This window comes from Elephas maximus, chromosome 3, assembly GCF_024166365.1.
Source record: "Elephas maximus indicus isolate mEleMax1 chromosome 3, mEleMax1 primary haplotype, whole genome shotgun sequence".
NCBI classification, from domain to species: Eukaryota; Metazoa; Chordata; class Mammalia; order Proboscidea; family Elephantidae; genus Elephas; species Elephas maximus.
Genome location: NC_064821.1, coordinates 48,712,250 through 48,729,484, shown reverse-complemented (window position 1 = coordinate 48,729,484; position 17,235 = coordinate 48,712,250). Strand labels below are relative to the sequence as shown.

Here is a 17,235-nt window from a genome sequence, read left to right as displayed (position 1 = left end):
ACTCTGAGTCTTCCCTGCCCACCCCTGTTCCAGGCTCCCAGTTCTCAGGTTCACCTTCCTTATCTCCCACTTACGTCCCCAAATACAAACCAAAGAGACCAGGCATTTCAGCATAGTTGTTTACAAGGGGTTGCAAAACAACCAGGGAACAACTCTTTCCTAAGCTAGAATGTGTGTGCTCGAATTGTTTTTATTACCATGTTTCTCAACCCTTAATGTACATTCCCATCTCCTGGGTATCTTTTTAAAAGGCTGATTCTGATTGAGAAGGTCTGGGGAAGGGGCCAGAGACTGCACTTTGAGTAGCATGGCTATGAAGCAATGGCTCCCCAGCAGAGGAGTGCATCAGAATCAACGAGAGGGCTTTTCAAAACACACACAGCTAGTCTCCTGGTCCCTTCACCCCACGAAACCCTGCTTCAGTAGGTCCAGGATGGGGCCAAACAAGGTATTTCAAAAAAGCCTTGAATGATTTGGATTCGTTTGTCCCCCATTGCCCCCCCCCCCCCCCCGGAAAAACTGGATGCCAACTACACCCATTCCTCACTTATCGAGGTGGTTAGGTTCCAAAGACCAGGTCGTTAAGTGAAAACCTGTGTTATCTGAAAATGGAGGTTTTTGTTTTTTTTTTTTCAGATAATCCATTTGTCCAGTTTTTTTAATTTATAAAATTCGATCATAAAAATAGTAACAGCTAAGATTTACCAATGTGTCATCACTGTGATGAGTCCAGTTATGGATCATTCCTCTGTGGAGAAGGAGGTTTGGAGGAGATAAATCTGGATAAAGCCGGCCTGTGTGACTGGAGGGCCCGCGGCTTAACCACTTCACCTTCCTCCTGTGCTGGCTCAGAGTTTCCCTTGCGGAGCCACCTCCAGGGCTCATTCCCACCCCTGCAAGCCCTGCTTTCATGATCCTGGAGCCTGCTCTGCCCTCCAGGCCTGGTGAGTCACTGAGGCAGAGGCTGGTGCTTCTTGTGAGGGCCCTGGGAGCCTGGCCTCGCACCTAGCTTCACCCAGGCGGAGGCTTCAGGCCCATTTCAGCTCACTGTGGGATGTCATTAAATTTGCAAGCATTTCTTCCAAATACTCTCTCCGATACCTTTCTTTCCTCTCTTCCCACCCCACAGCAATTTTGAGCTTCAGGGCCTCAGGCTGCATGGCAGCTGGGGACCCAGAACAGGCGCCCCACTGACTCAATGTTGCCTGTGCGTCACTCCAGAGGCCATAGCCATAGAGGAGGCCAGCCCTGTATGGCAACTGGATGCAGCGCCTCTGCGGGCAGGTGGAAGCAGAGTGTGGGGGCAGCACAGAGAGCCTTCTAGAGGGAAGGGACACTCCACAACCACTGCCGCCACACCCACCACCTCGTTGATGTGCAAAATAGCCAGGTAGTATTTACTATTTACTATTGTCACAAACGCAAAATATCGATAAATGAGGATTAGGTGTGCTGACAGTCCCATAACAATACCTGATGTTTACCGAGTCGCTGCCGTGGGCCAGGCCCTAGCCAGATGCTTCAGATGCCTGTCTCGAGACTTCCTCCCAACACTGGTGTAATGATTCCCATTTTACAGACGTGTAAGCTGGGAGGTGAGATAGACTGCCAAGTCACAAAGTCCAAGACCCTGGTCACTAGGCTACACGGCTTCCTTAGTTGAGTAGAGGAACATGGTGCCATGGTATTTGGGTCAGAGCTGAGTTCAAAGTCATTCCCTAGCTGTATGACTTAATTAAACCAGCATATCAATTTGGGTCCACGTTTCTTCATCTATAAAACTGGGTGTGACGGATTGAACTGTATCCCCCAAAAACGTGTGTCAACTTGGCTAGGCCATGGTTCCCAGCATTCTGTGATTGTTCACCGTTTCGTAATCTGATATATTTATCCTGTGTGTTGTAAATCCTAACCTCTATGATGTTAATGTGGCAGGTTAGAGGCAGTTATGTTAATGAGGCAGGACTCAATCTATAAGAGTAGGTTTTGTCATAAGTCAATCTCTTTTCAGATATAAAGGAGAGAAGGGAGCAGAGAGACAGGGGATCTCGTACCACCAAGAAACAAGAGCCAGGAGAACAGAGCATCTTTTGGACCCACGATCCCTGCACTGAGAAGCTCCTCGACCAGAGAAGACTGATGACAAGGACCTTCCCCAGAGCTGACAGAGAGAGAAAGCCTTCCGCAGGAGCTGGCACCCTGAATTCAGACTTCTGGCCTCCTAGGCTGTGAGAGAATAAACTTCTCTTCGTTAAAGCCATCCGCTTGTGATATTTCTGTTATAGCAACACTAGATGACTAAGACACTGGGCTAATACCACCAACCTAAATGAGAGGCGGTAATGCATGTGACAAAAACAGATGTTAATTAAGTTAATGAAATACAAAGTGCCTCCTGGCCCCAAGGGTGGCATAATGCCCTGGCTGTCAGGACAAATGCTATCTGTGCAGCTCCCTCCCTTCCCAGGGCTACAGCACTAAGAACAAACCCTGGTATTTGCATACCACTCCCCCCTACCCACTAGTTCTTATACCCTGCCCTGGGGCTATCCTCCCTGTGCCCAGACAGAAAACAGGCTGGCCCCAAACCGGTTGCAGTTGAGCTGACCCTAATAGGACAGAATAGAACTGCCTGGTTGGGTTGCCAAGAAGCAGCTGGTGGATTCGAACTCCTGATCTTTTGGTTAGCAGCCAAGCTCTTAACCACTGTGCCACCACAAGAAGTCCAATTAAGTCAGAGTCAGGAAAAGCACGCCGGCCTCTGAACTAGAGGCGAGGTAACAGGAAATCCATCATGGCTCCACCATATCCACCTGCAGCCCGAACCTCCCCACTCACACTGCAGAGCTTCCACTTTTGAAAGTTTTTTCCTGTAGCCTTTCTCCCTCCTGCCTCCACGCCTGCTCTGAGAGGAAGATAAAATACACACACAAAAGTCCGAACCCGTTATCGTGTGGATTCTGCCTCAGGGTGAACCCATGTGTTACAGAGTAAAACTGCTCCGTAAGGTTTTCTTAACTGTAATCTTTACAGAAGCTGATTGCCAGGCTTTTCTTCCGTGGCAATGCTGGGTGGGTTCAAGGTGCCAACCTTTAGGTTAGTCAAGCACAACAGCTTGCGCCACCAAGGAAATCTTGAAAAATCACAATTTTGAATTTAGCCTAAAAGCATGGAGGTAGTCCTTCAGCAGCTGACCCTGTGATGAATCTCTTCTACTTTTAATAAAATGAATACGAAAACCCTGGTGAAAAATTTAACAAGCTGTAGGAGAGGAAGCACAGTGTATTAGACTGGGAATTGGGCTATGGGGATTCTTGTCCAGACCGTAATGCTAAACAACCACACAACTTTGGACAAGTCACTTAACTGGGCTGGGTCTTGGTTTCCTAATCTGAAATGAGGAAAATGGGCCAAAGGATGTATATGATATTTTGTTTTATTGCCCCTAAACCCAAACCAATTGTCATTGAGTCATGGTGACCCCACTTGTGCAGAGTAGAACTGAGCTCCATAGTTTTCAAGGCTGTGGCCTTTTGAAAGCAGATCTCCAGGCCTTTCTTCTGAGGTACCTATGGGTGGATTTGAACCACCAACCTTTCAGTTAATAGTTCAGTGCTTAACCGTTTATGCCACCCAGGGACTCCTAAGTCCTATGTTCCCCAAGGAAAGAAGATGTTGTTGTTGCTAGATGCTGTCGAGTCATTTTCAACTCACAGTGACCCCATGTGACAGAGGAGAGCTACCCCATAGGGTTTTTGTGGCTGTAATCTTTACGGAAGCAGATTAACAGGTCTTTCTCCCATGGAGCAGCTGGGTGGATTCAAACTGCCAAACTTTTGGTTAGCAGCCAAACACTCAACCATCTGCGCCACTAGGGCTCCTGGAAAGGAGACGGCCACCCTAATATCAGGGAAGACACCTTTGGATTTTTTATAAGTTGAGCGCTTGGAGCCTTAGACCTATGCAGCAGGACAGGGAAAGACAGGACTAATATACCAAGCGATGAGCTAAAATACAAAGATAACTGGGCATCACTCAGAAGTTAAGATAAAATTCTTTGAAGCTATAACTTAAGAGCATGGCAGATGTGATTTCACTTACGGCAATTCTAACTCAACAGAGCTGCCAGAAATACGCCACACTAGAAAGTGTGATGCCGTGGGGTCATCCTCTAGGTAGGCACAAAAGATGTTTTTCTGACAGGCTCCCTCGGCGTTCGGGCTGATTCTGGGCACCCACACACGGTCCAGGGCACCCTTCACTGCCCTAACTCCGAATCTGAGAGGTTCCCACCAGCTTTCTATCCTGGGAGACTCACCTTTTAAAAACGGGTTCTGCCACCATCGCAAAACCTGTGAATACTGGCTTGGCCAGCCAGAGGGTTCGGATGGAAACCAGGGTTCCGGTCTTTGTTTTCACCCCAGCGAAGGAGGCAGGCCTGGTCAGCAGCCACCAGCGTCCTTGACCAGCCCCAGGCAGCTCAGCTTGTGCAGGGGCTCCAGCAGCAGAGCGGGTTCTGGTCAACCACAGGATGCAGCTTGGAGCCTCTATTCCCGGCAGCAAGGGGCGGCAGAAAGGAGCTGGGGGTGAAGGTCAGTGGCCGCCGCTGCCAAGTCCCTTTCCCAACACCACATTGCACCTTGACCTCTGCCTACAAAGGGATGATGAATGGAAATTTTCTTATGGTCACAGCCCATGAGTTTGGAATTTTTAAAAGAATGTGTGGGAGGAAAACGAGTTCAAACTGGAGATCATCTTAACTAAGCACAAGGAATTGCCCAGTCCCTGTTTCACAAGCCATCTCAAGTACTTTTCCTGCCCTCTTTGCTTCTACATCTGGCCCATCTGTGCCAAACACATCAATGAAGACACAAGTCAAACCCCTTGTCAGTGAACTCTGATCTGCATTCAGTTCCCTCAGGGCTGTACTGGGGACACAAGAAACACGATCAGGCTCTGCTGTCAGTAATCACTGCCGTGGAGTCGATTCTGACTCTCGGCGACACTACAGGACAGAGCAGAACTGCTCCATAGGGTTTCCAGGGCTGTCGCTGTGTTGGAATCAACCTGATGCAATCAGGTTTGGTTTTTCATCTTTACAGAAGCAGACTGCCACATCTTTCTTCCACGGAGCAGCTGGTGGGTTCAAACCGCCAACCTTTCGGTTAGCAGCCAAGTGCTTAACCACTGCACCACCAGGGCTCCTTCCTGTTTCCCTTATTCCTCCCGAATCTCAGAGAATCCTCATTCCTACCATTTCTTCAGGGACCAATCTTGGGTCCCTATAATCAGTGGTATGCTGGAGTCAGCTGAAACCTGCACACGTAGCTCAATTGCTAGATTTTCAGGAGTTTTTCAAGCCAGTTGTTAAACACAGTCATTATTAAAAACTGAATTGTATGAAGTTACAATTAAATAAATTCTACGAAAAGCAAAGGTCATCAGTACTCGAACTCATCACTTTCTAACTATTTTAGTAGATTTTACTATTGTCTATGCTCTTGACATTACCTGTATGGTAAAGGTATCCTATAACATTGTGGTTGAATATTGGTTAGGGTGGGAGTATTTACACCACAGGAATTGGCAAATGCTATAAAATAGAGGTCCCCAAACAGCCCCCTTCAAAGTCAGTTATTAAATATTTACCGGCATGTAACTGTTGATACTCCCAAATCTCCAGTCTGGATTTCTGTCCCCCAACTCCACACTCATACAGCCAACTGCCTACTCTGATGCCATTACTTGGATGTCTTCAAGATTTAACATGCTCAAAATTGAACTGACTTATGTCCCAACCTGCTCCAAACAGCATTCTCCATTCTCAGTAACTGACAACTCTATCCTTCTGGTGTTCAGGCCAGAAACCTTGGGGTCGGCAAATCCTATAGTTTCTATCTTCAAAATTTATCTACAACTATTCCTCATCACCTTCCAATGCTCTGCACAGGCCCTAGTCACCGCCATTTCTGTCTGGATTACTGTAGCAACTCCTAACTGGCCTCCTGCTTGCCCTCTCTATAGTTAAGCCTCAACACAGCAGTGGGTCAGGCCACCTCATTCCAATTTAGAGGACTGCAGGGTCTATATATTCGCCTCCCACCATTACCTCACTGACCTCTTCCCCTACTACTCTGCCCCTCCCGAGGCTCCACCACCCATCCTCCTGCCTCAAGGCCTTTGTACTTTCTGTTCTCTCTGCCTGGCCCACTCCCCCCACACCCACCCCGCAGTTGTCCGCATGGTTCACAGCCTCACTAACTTCAATGCCTTGCTGAAATGTCACCTTCTCAGTGAGATTTCTCAGGCCACTCTCTGTAAAACTATAAACCTCCCATCCCATCTCACACTCTCTATCCTCTCCTTCTTTACTTCTTCCTGTAGTACATAAGGAAACTCTGGTGGCATAGTGGTTAAGCGCTATGGCTGGTAACCAAAGGGTCGACAGTTCGAATCCGCCAGGTGCTCCTTGGAAACTCTATGGGGCAGTTCTACTCTGTTCTATAGGGTCGCTAGGAGGCAGCATTGACTCGACGGCACTGGGTTTGGTTTTTTTTTTTGGTTATAGTACTTAAGGTCCCTGGGTAGCGCAAATGGTTTACCCTTGACTGTTAACCTAAAGATTGGTGGTTCAAATCCACCCAGCGGCACAGTGGAAGGAAGGTCTGGCAATCTGCCTCTATAAAGATTTCAGCCAAGGAAACTCTAAGGAGCGGTTCTACTCTGTAACACATGGAATCTACATGAGGTGGAACTGACTTGACAGCAACATGCTTAGTTTCTTGTTTTGGTTTTTGTAGTATGTAGCATTTTCTAACATACTGCATGATTAGACTATTTATTCTATTGTCTGTCAACCCGTCCCCCCAAGAATGTTAAGTGGCGATGAGGGTGGGATTTTCGTCTGTTTTGCTCACTGCCGTATTTCTAGTATCGAAAACAGGGTCTGGCACACAGAAGGTGCTCTATAAATACTTGCTGAGCAAACAAACACATCCCATTTGTACACGACCACCAGCTTCTGGAGGTATCTGCATTGGAACGGTGGCACGAAAGAATAAATCCCTAACGGTGAACTTCAAGCACTGTGACACATCACACACCAATAGCAGCTTACTAGTTGTAACAAAACTATTAACAATCAAAGAGATATTTATAGACTTTTTAACTATAAGCCAAACGCCAAGCTAAGAATGTGACACGCAGCGTGCCATTTTATTCTTGCCACAACCCTAGGAAGTAGGTACTACTATTATTCCCATTGTTAGCAGTCAAAAGAGCAGGGACTAAGGTACAAACACCAAAAAAAAAAAAAACCAAACCCAGTGCCGTCGAGTTAATTCCGACTCAGAGTGACCCTATAAGGCGTCGTGGTTAAGTGCTACGGCTGCTAACCAAAGGGTAGGCAGTTTGAATCCGCCAGGCACTCCTTGGAAACTCTATGGGGCGGTTCTACTCTCTCCTATAGGGTCGCTACGAGTCGGAACTAAGGTACAGAGAGGTAAAATAACTTACTGACGGTCAGGCAGCTCAGTGCTGATGGGATCTTAATATAGGCAGTCTGCCTCCAAAGCTCACAATCTGAGAGCCAGGCTCATGCTACCTACCTGTAAAATGTGTGGCTACAACTCCAAACTGAAGAAATTTTAAACACTGTATTAGCTTGTCTGAACTCTGAATTCAAATCTTTGCTTTTCTACTTAGTAACAGTGTGACCTCAGACAAGTTATTTTACCCCTCTGTGCCTCAAACACAGGATAGGAAAACGAGTCCATTAGAAACACAAAACGAGATAATCCGTGTAAGATATTACACAGATGCTTGCCAAACAGTAAGCACTCAAGAAATGTTAACTTCCGTCACTACTAAACGAACAGCATCGTCAATGGAGGGGCTTTTCTTGCTGGCTTCTTAGAATTGCTGTAAAACCAATCGCTCATACCACCGCAGAAAAAAATGCCAAGAAACACCTCACCACGACCTCTGACTCATACTGAGGAAAAATTAAAGGGATATAATGCTGGAATTCTTCCCGGTTAGAAAGTCTCCAGGCCAGCCCTCGAGGGGTTTATACTCTAGCCTTTCTTTCGCTTAAGTCGAGGGCCTCCTTTTCTCCAGCTGTGAAATGGAGATGATCTACTTCATACTAATGTCTGGCCAAAAAAAAAAAAACACCCAGATCACGGTCATGAAGATCTTTGGGAGGATGTGGTATTAAGAAATCTCCCAGACAAATGGCCATGTGACTCCCACCTCAGAACAGGAGAAAGACCACCGCCTGCTCTCAGGATTACTGGGTTAGACAAGGCCCGGTGGCATTCACAGTGAGGTCTGGCAACAAGCAATGACATCTATTACCGCTTGTGCAAGTGGCATAAATAAAAGGAGAAGTCTGTAGGCCACAGATGATCAAAGATATCTCTTCCTTTCCCCTTTGTTTGCCCATGGATTTAATTTTTAACTGAAAGGTTGGTCGTTCGAACCCACTCAGCAGCTCTGCCAGAGAAAAGCCTGGCAATCTGCTCTCTTAAAGAGTATTGTTGTTGTTGATAGGTGTCGTTGAGTCGGTTCGGACTCATAGCGACCTTACGTACAACAGAATGAAACACTACCCGGTCCTGCCCATAAAGATTAAAGCCTAGAAAACCCTGCGGAGCAGTTCTATCCTGTCACGCGGGATGGCTATGGGTCGAAAATCGACTCGATGGCACCAAGCAACAACAATAAAACCACCTGACAGTAACAGTAATTTAGTAAACTCAAGTCTCTGGATTAAAAAAAAAAAATTTTTTTTAATATGTTTGTGTAGAGTTTGTGCGCATTCATTTACCTCAAACAGTTACAGAAAAAGCTGCCTGAAAACTAAGCTCTGCTCATGCCAAACACTGAACATTTTATCACAGCTGTCCCTAAAACGTACCAAAAGATTAGCCTCAGAAACTCAAATATCCTATCAGCCATCCATTGCTACAGAGAATGCAGACCATAATTTATGCCCATTTTACACCACTTTCCCCTCATCTGCGACCCCTCACTTTCCAGAAGTTCTCATTCCCAGCTAAGCATTCAAGTTCGAGGGATCTGATCTCTAGTGGTCCAGGGAGATTCCAGAAAGTCACTCGGTGGAACTGTGCATTGTAAACAGTGATTGAAACCTGAGTGGTTGCTGGCAAAGATTAAGCAGATTCCAGAAAAAAATAAATAAGTTGAGTTCCTACGCTCCTAGAATTAAATTCCAGAAAACCTAGGGAAAGGGACGCCTGTGAACCCCTGTACTACCCTCGAAGGGCCTGGCTGCCTCCTACAGAACCGCCACCAAGTCAGAACTACCGCGCCACGGGGACCTACAGAGGAGGAAGTGAACATTAACTTTTTTTTTTTTTTTGCGGAAGGAGGCCTGGGAGGGTGATTAAGGGCAGGAACTGCCACTGCCTGGGTCTGAGCCGAGGCAGCGGGTGGGTGGCTGGTTGGGATGACTCTTCTGAAAGAAATGCCCAGGCACTGTAGCCACCACGAGAGGCCAGCCTCCGGGGCCGCCTGACCGCCCGACCTCTGGTTCGGCCCCGCGCGCGTACGCGGATGCTGTCCGGTTATAAGCAGCGCCTTTGGCAAAAGGAGCCAGAGAGAAAGCGGGGGTGCAGCTTACTTCATCTCGCTCGTCGGGGCCGGGCGCTTCTCCGGGAAATGGCAGGGGAGGCGCGGGCGCTGCCGGAGGGCTCAGGCCCGACGCGGCCCCGGCAGAGAGGGGGCTCCCCCGCGCGGGCCTCTGACCCGGGCCCCACACATCCTCCTCCGCAGGGCGGGCTGCCGGGGCCGGCCCGGGGCCTCCGACAGGTGCGGGCGTCACGCGGCCCCACGCCTGACAGCAGGCTCGGATTTCGCGGGAGGAGCCGGGGACGGTGAGAGGGGAGGCGCGAGGCCAAGGCCGCCCCGAGGCCACCTCCCCTTCCCTGCCCCGCGCTCCCGCTCTCACTCCGACCCGAGGCGGGGAGGTGTCAGGCCATGGGGACCCCCGGGCAGCCTCGCTCTCCCCGGATCGGGCATGCAGAGGAGCCCCGGGCGAGGGGCACGCGCACGAAGTGGGGCCCCGGGCTAGGGGCGCGCGGGCGCCAGGGCCCCAGCCCAGGGGCGCGCGCGCAGTGAGGCCCCCGGCGCAGAGGGGCGCGCGGGCTGTGCTCAGCGAAGGCAGAAGCGCAGGCGAGGCCACGCCCCCTAGCTCGGGGTGACTCGGGGAGGAGGCGGAGCCTTCGCAGTGATTCCTTGGTTCGCGGGGGAGCTGCTGGACTTCGGAGTGAAGTGGGCGGGCAGGAGGCCGGGCTCTTGGGGACCCCACCGCCCTCCCTCACGCTCTCCCATACATTGCCATTCCCCCCTCCCCCCGGGTTCTGATGTGCATCCTAGGGGCTGCCTGGCTGAGTCTGTTACACAGATGAGCCCCGAGGAAGTCTGGAAGCCGGGCGGCATCTCCCCAGGATCTGGCACCAGCTCTGGGACCTTCCAGGCTTCACTTTCCCCATCTGTAGAACGAGGGGCGTGGTCCATCTATGGTCAATACCCAGAACTGGTGGTTTAGGGGTTGGCGAGCACACTCTTGCCACGCTTCCACCAGACAGCTTCGAATCTCTTGTGACCTTGAGCACACTAACCTGAGGCTCAGTTTCTTCACCTGTACGATGGGGGCAATGGAAGTCCCCACCTCGGAGGGCTCAGTAAATGGTAGTTTGTGCCGGTGTGGCTTTAAGAGGTAACAGTCTCTGTTTCTTTATCTGTAAATGGGAAAATAAGGAGTCTTTGTGGGGCGATTGTGAAGTGTTTAAATAACGTGGGTCAGCCTCTCCTCACAGTGCTCAGTGGATGTTATTTCCAGTCCTCCAGCCCACCCTTTTACCATTATCATGCAATATGTGAAGGTCAGCAACCTCGGGACCAAGCCCTTCATCGGTGTCACTGCCCCCATGGAGTCCCAGCCACTGGAGAGGCAGCTGCTCCCTCCCTGGCCCTTTTTCTCAGCAGAGCCCTCAGGGCTCATCAAGGCAGGGCCACCTCCTGGGCTTAGGTTCCCCCATCCCACTCCTAGACCCACCTCCCTCTCACCCCAGGACAGAGGAAGGGATAGCCCCCCTGCTGGAGAACAAGAACACTGGATCCCCAAGAGGGGAATTCTGACCTGAGAGAGGACTTGCAGCAGTGTTTCATTTAAGGAAGGTTCAGTCAGAGGTGGGAGCATTGGCTACCAGAGGGAGCTTGGCAGTGACCGGCAGGACTAAGTGAGGCCAATAGGCGCGATTGCCACACGGAGTGTTAGGCAAGGAACTTCCAGGAAGGCTGGGGAGCCCAAGGCTACCTGGGGGCCTCAGGAAGGAGCCAGGGCATGCAGGGAGGGCCCAGGAGCCTTCATAGCGGAAGTGGGCAGGAGGTCTCCAGCAGGGGCCAGTCAAACCGGACTTGTCCAATGCCAGGATGTGGCCTGGTGGCACCTCCTACGCTCCATAACCCTGGGTGTGCCATGCACCCACACACCCATGAACACCAGGGCTAAGAGAGGCACGGATGGGAGAAGGCAGGTGCCCAGGGCCTGAGCTAAGCCAAGTGAACATTTCCCAGGACTCTGTGGCAATCACAAGGGTGGTGGTCTTCTTTTTTTTTTTTTTTAATTTTATTGTGGTGAAAAAATATGTATCAAAACATGCGCTATCTCAACAATTTCTACATGTACAATTCGGTGATACCGAGTACATTCTCCAAGTTGTGCTACCGTTCTGGACACCCTTTTCCAAACCATTCCACCACCGTTAATATAAACTCAGTGCCCACTAAGTAAAAACTCCTGTTTTCCCCCTCCCTCCAACCCCTGATAACCACTAATAATCTTTGGTTTCTATACATTTGCTTATTTCATGTAAGTGAAATCATACAATATTTGTCCTTTTACAACTGACTTGTCTCGCTCGGAATTCTGGTGGCGTAGTGGTTAAAAGCTATAGCTGCTAACCAGAAGATCGGCAGTTCCAGTCCCCTAGGAACTCCTTGGAAACCCTATGGGGCAGTTCTACTCTGTTCTATAGGGTCGCTATGAGTCGGAATCGACTCCACGGCAATGGGTTTGGTTCGATTTATTTTGCTCAGCATGATGCTTTCAAGGTTCGTCCATGTAGTGGCATACATCAGGATTTCATTTCTCTTTATGGCATAGTAGTATTGCATTGGGTGTATATACTATATTTTATTTATCCATTCATCTGTTGGTGGATATTTCAGTCGTTTCCACCTTTAGGCTACTGTGAAAAGTGTCTTAGTTTTCCTGAGGGCACCTTAAAGAATATCCCCAAATAAAGTTGATTGAAATCAGCTTATTAAGGAAATGAGTGTGTCTAATTTGGTGGTAGAATAGGGTCTGAGGAGTGGTGGGAAATGAGCATGAGTGTCACAACTGTCCCTCCTGCTGGTGTTTCCACTACCACACATCTTCAAAGTGTTTTCACTTTTCTGCTGCTCCTTGAGACCTGGTGTCTCCATCTCATCTCATCCAGCCTCTGAACCTTCTAGCTTGATTTGGGCAATTGCATGAAAGCCATTTGGTCATGCTAACTCCTAGTCCTCCATGTGTGAGAATATCCCCCCAGTTATGGATTGAATTGTGTTCCCCCAAAAAGATACGTTGAAGTCCTAACCCCTGGTACCTGTGAATGTGACCTCGTTTGGAAAAACGGACTTTGAAGATGTTTTCAGATAAATTAATAATAGATTGTGCTGGAATAAAATGGGTCCTAATCCAGTCTGAGTGCTGTCATTCTAACCAAGCCAAACCATTGCCATTGAGTCTATTGCAACCTCTAGCGACTCTATAGGACAGACTAGAACTGCCCCCGTAGGATTTCCAAGGCTGTAATCTTAATAGGACCAGACGGCCACATCTTTCTTTCGTGGAGCAGCTGATGGGTTCGAACCACCGACCGTTTGGTTAATGTGCCACCAGGGCTCATTGCAGACCTTATAAAAGAAGAAAAGAGAAACAGAGACAGGGAGGCATGAGGGAAGACAGCCATGTGATTATGGAGGCAGATATTGGAGTAATGCAGCTGCAAGCCAAGAATCGCTGGCCATCACCAGAAGTGAGGAGATAGGCATGGAACAGATTCTTTCTCAAAGCCTCAGAAAGAATCAACACACAGCTGACACCCTGATTTCTGGCTCCTAGTCTCCAGAACTATGACAGTAAATTTCTGTTGTTTTAAGCCACACACTGTGGTACGTTGTTGACAACCATAGAAAACTAAACCCATTGCTATTGAGTCAATTCCGACTGGTGGCAACCCCATGTGTTACAGGGTAGAACTGCTCCATGGGGTTTTCTTGGTGATAATCTTTCCAGCAGCAGCTTACCAGGCCTTTCTTCCGAGGTGCCGCTGGGTGAGTTCAAACCTCCAACCTTTTGGTTAGTAAAAGAGTACTTAACACTTAACCTTTTGTGCCTTTCAGGGACTCCTAGGAAACTAACCCGCCCCCCCCACCCCAAAACAAAAAAATCTAAAACCTTGTGGATTTAGGCCATGTGATTAGTTTCAGCATGTTCACCAGTCTCAAGTTTTTCTCATTCCTGTGCTAACGGCAGTTACAAGGCACCCCAGGCCTCATCAAAAGGGACTAGGTGTGTCCAAACCCCATGAAGGAGCCAGAGAAAGGAGGAATATCTGTGGTGGGTCCTATGGCGATACTGTGTCTGTGGTTTATCCCCTGCCTGACAAGGAGCACCCTGGGGCTTTATTTGTGAAGCTGATTTTTTTAAATCTTCCTAGATCTTCAACTGTGGGGTAGGCAGAAGTCAGCCTGCTTTGCGGACAAGGAAGGGAGACCCAGGAAGATGAATGAGACACGAGAGATGTCTGTGGAGTTAGAAATAAAACCCTGTTGCAGTTTCTATTTTCAGATACCACTCACAAACTCAGCTCCTCTTGTTCATTCTACTGTTCTCCTAGAAGAAGGGAGAGAACAGGTGTCAGATTTTCAGCCCTGTGGAGACCTTTTCATCCCCAGACGTGAGAAGCCTAGGAAAACTTAAAAAAAAAAAAAAAAAGGCTTCCAAAAGCTTGTAGTCATCTGTTGCTACCATAACAAACTACAGTAGATTTCGTGACTTTTTTTTTTTTTTAATTGTACTTTAGATGAAGGTTTACATAGCAAATTGGTTTCTCACTGAACAATACACATTGTTTTGTGACATTGGTGGCCAATGCCACGACCTGTCAACATTCTCCCTTCTTGACTTTGGGTTCCCTGTTACCAGCTTTCCTGTTCCCTCCTGCCTTCTAGTTGTTGCCCCTGGGCTGGTGTGCCCCTTTAGTCTCATTTTCTTTCATGGGCCCTCTAATCTTTGGCTGAAGGGTGAACCTCAGGAGTGACTTCAACATTGAGTTAAAAGGATATCCAGAGGCCACACTCTCCAGGTTTCTCCAGCCTCTGTCGGATCAGTAAGTCTGATCTTTTTTTTTGTGAGTTAGAATTTTGTTCTACGTTTTTCTCTGGCTCTGTCTAGGACCCTCTATTGTGATCCTTGTCAGAGCAGTTGGTGGTGGTAGCTGGGCACCATCTGTTGTGCTGGACTCAGTCTGGTGGAGGCTGTGGTAGTTGTGGTCCATTAGTCCAGATTTAGTGGCTTTAACAACACAAATTTATCGACTTACAGTTCTGGAGGTCAGAGGTCCAACACAGGCCTCACAGAAGTCAAGGTATTGGCAGGGCCATTTTCTGGGGGAGCCATTTTCTTGTTCATTTGGGTTTGGGCAGAATTCAGTTCTTTGAGGTTGTAGGACTAAGATGCCAGGTTCCTTGCTGGCTCTCAGCTGAGATCTATTCCCAGCTCTTAGAGAGGCCACCCTAAATCTTGGCTTATGGCCCCCTTCCTCCACCTTCAAAGCCAGGATCCCCTTTGCTCCATCTTCAAAGGCAGCAAGGGTGGGTGAGTGCTTTGACTCTCTCCTCTTCTTCCAGTTCATCTCTCTGACCCACCAGGGAAAGGTTCTCTGCTTTTAAAGACTCATATGATTAGATTGGACCCATCTGCCCATCATCTCAAGGTCCACACTCTTAGTCATACCTGTGAAGTCCCTTTTTCCACATAAGGTAACATTCACAGTTTCCAGGGATTAGGATAAAGAAACTTTATTATGGTTGTTGTTAGATGCTGTCGAGTCAGTACCCAACTCACGGTGACCGCTATGATCTATAGGGTTTTCACTGGCTGATTTTTGGAAGATCACCAGGCTTTTCTTACTAGTTCATCTCAGCCTGGAAGCTCTGTTCAGCACCATAGTAACACACAAGACTCCACTAACAGACAAGTGGTGGCTGTGCAGGCATGAGGTACATTGGCCGGGAATCGAACCTGGGTCTCTCTCATGGAAGGCGAGAGTTCTACCACTGAACCATCACTGCCCCCTTCAATATATTTAAAATTTAGGGGGACGTTATTCTGCCCACCACAAGTTGTAAGTTTTCAGATTCTCAAACCCTCCTGAGCCAGGATATTTATCATGTAGTTGTTTTTTGGTAACAGCTTTATTGACATCTAATTTACATACCATACAATTCGTCCACTTAAAGTGTACAATTCAGTGGTTTTTGACATATTCACAATTGTGCAACCATCACCACAATCAATTTTAGAATATTTTTATCATCCCAACATGAAACCCCATACTCATTAGCCAAAAAAACCAAACCAGCCCCCAGACCTTCTGTTGGCCCAGGACAGGAACCATTCCCAAAGCCAACTATTCAGACAGGGATTGGACTGGACAATGGGTTGAAGAGGGATGCTGGTGAGGAGTGAGCTTCTTGGAGCAGGTGGACACTTGAGACTATGTTGGCATCTCCTGCCTGGAGGGGAGATGAGAGGGTAGAGGGGGTTAGAAGCTGGCGAAATGCACACGAAAGGAGAGTGGAGGGAGAGAGCAGCCTGTCTCATTAGGGGGAGAGTAATTGGGAGTGTGTAGCAAGGTATATATGGGTTTTTGTGTGAGAGACTGACTTGATTTGTAAACTTTCACTTAAAGCACAATAAAAATTATATAAAAGAAAAACCAAACCCGTTGCCGTCGAGTTGATTCCGACTCATAGCGACCCTACAGGACAGAGTAGAACTGCCCCACAGAGTTTCCAAGAAGCACCTAGTGGATTCAAACTGCCAACCTTTTGGTTAGCAGCTCTAGCACTTAACCATTACGCCACCAGGGTTTCCGTTGCCCATTAGTAGCCACTCCCTATTTCCTTCTAACCCTCCCAGCCTGAGACGTCCACTAATTTACTTTTTGTCTCTATGGATTTGCCTAATCTGGATATTTCACATGAATGGGAGCATATAATATGTGGCCTTTGGTAACTTGCCTCTTTCACTTAGCATAACGTTTCAAGGTACATTCATGTTGTAACTTCTATCAGTACTTCATTCCTTTTTATGGCTGAATAATATTCCATTGTATGGATGGACCACATTTTGTTTATCCATTCTTCAGTTGATGGACATTTGGGTTGTTTCCATTTGGGGGCTATTATGGATAATGCTAGATGACTGATGCTATAAAGTTTTCATCGGGATATATTTTTTCATTTCTCTTATTCCACTTAGGAGTGGAATTTCTGGGTCATATAGTAACCCTGAAGCCCTGGTGGTGTAGTGGTTAAGAACTCAGCTGCTAACCAAAAGGCTGGCAGTTCAAATTCCCTAGCCGCGCCTTGGAAACCCTTTGGGGCAGTTCTATTCTGTCCTATAGGGCCGCTATGAGTCGGAATTGACTCGACGGCAATAGGTTTGGGTTTTTTGGTTTATAGTAACTCTGTGTTTAACATTTTGAGGAACTGCCAAGCTGTTTTCCAAAGTGGCTGCACCATTTTACATTCCTACCAGCAGCATATGAGGGTCCCAATTTCTCCACATCTTCACTACACTTGTTATTATCTGTCTTTTTTATTTTAGCCATCCTCTTGGAAGTGAGGTAGTAACTCATTGGGGTCTTGATTTATTTCCCTGAGGGCTAATGATATTGGGCATCATTTCACATGCTTGTTGACCATTTGCGTATCTTCTTTGGAGAACTGTCAATTCAAATCCTTTGCCCGTTCTTAAATTGTGTTATTTGTTTTTTTATAAACTGAGTTGTAGGAGTTCTTTATATATTCTGGATACCAGACCCTTATCAGATATAAGATTTGCAAAATCTTTCTCCCATTCTGTGGGTT

General features: G+C 47.9%; 1 protein-coding gene across 4 annotated transcripts in view; it reads right to left on the bottom strand.

Annotated features, from left to right (window-relative positions):
• H6PD (hexose-6-phosphate dehydrogenase/glucose 1-dehydrogenase) overlaps positions 1 to 10,189 on the bottom strand; it is a 45,224-nt gene extending 35,035 nt beyond the window's left edge. For 3 of the 4 annotated variants that reach the window (XR_007516525.1, XR_007516526.1, XM_049877840.1), the window contains exons 1-2: positions 9,647 to 10,189; positions 4,319 to 4,651 (exon numbers count right to left, since the gene is read on the bottom strand). Coding sequence is in view for 2 of the 4 variants with exons in the window: in XM_049877840.1 (XP_049733797.1) it covers positions 4,319 to 4,344 (26 nt within the window). In the remaining 2 variants the exon portion in view is untranslated. The remainder of the gene's footprint in view (positions 1 to 4,318; positions 4,652 to 9,646) is intronic. The other variant, XM_049877841.1, reaches the window with a different exon arrangement.
• Between the last annotated feature and the right edge of the window lie 7,046 nt (positions 10,190 to 17,235).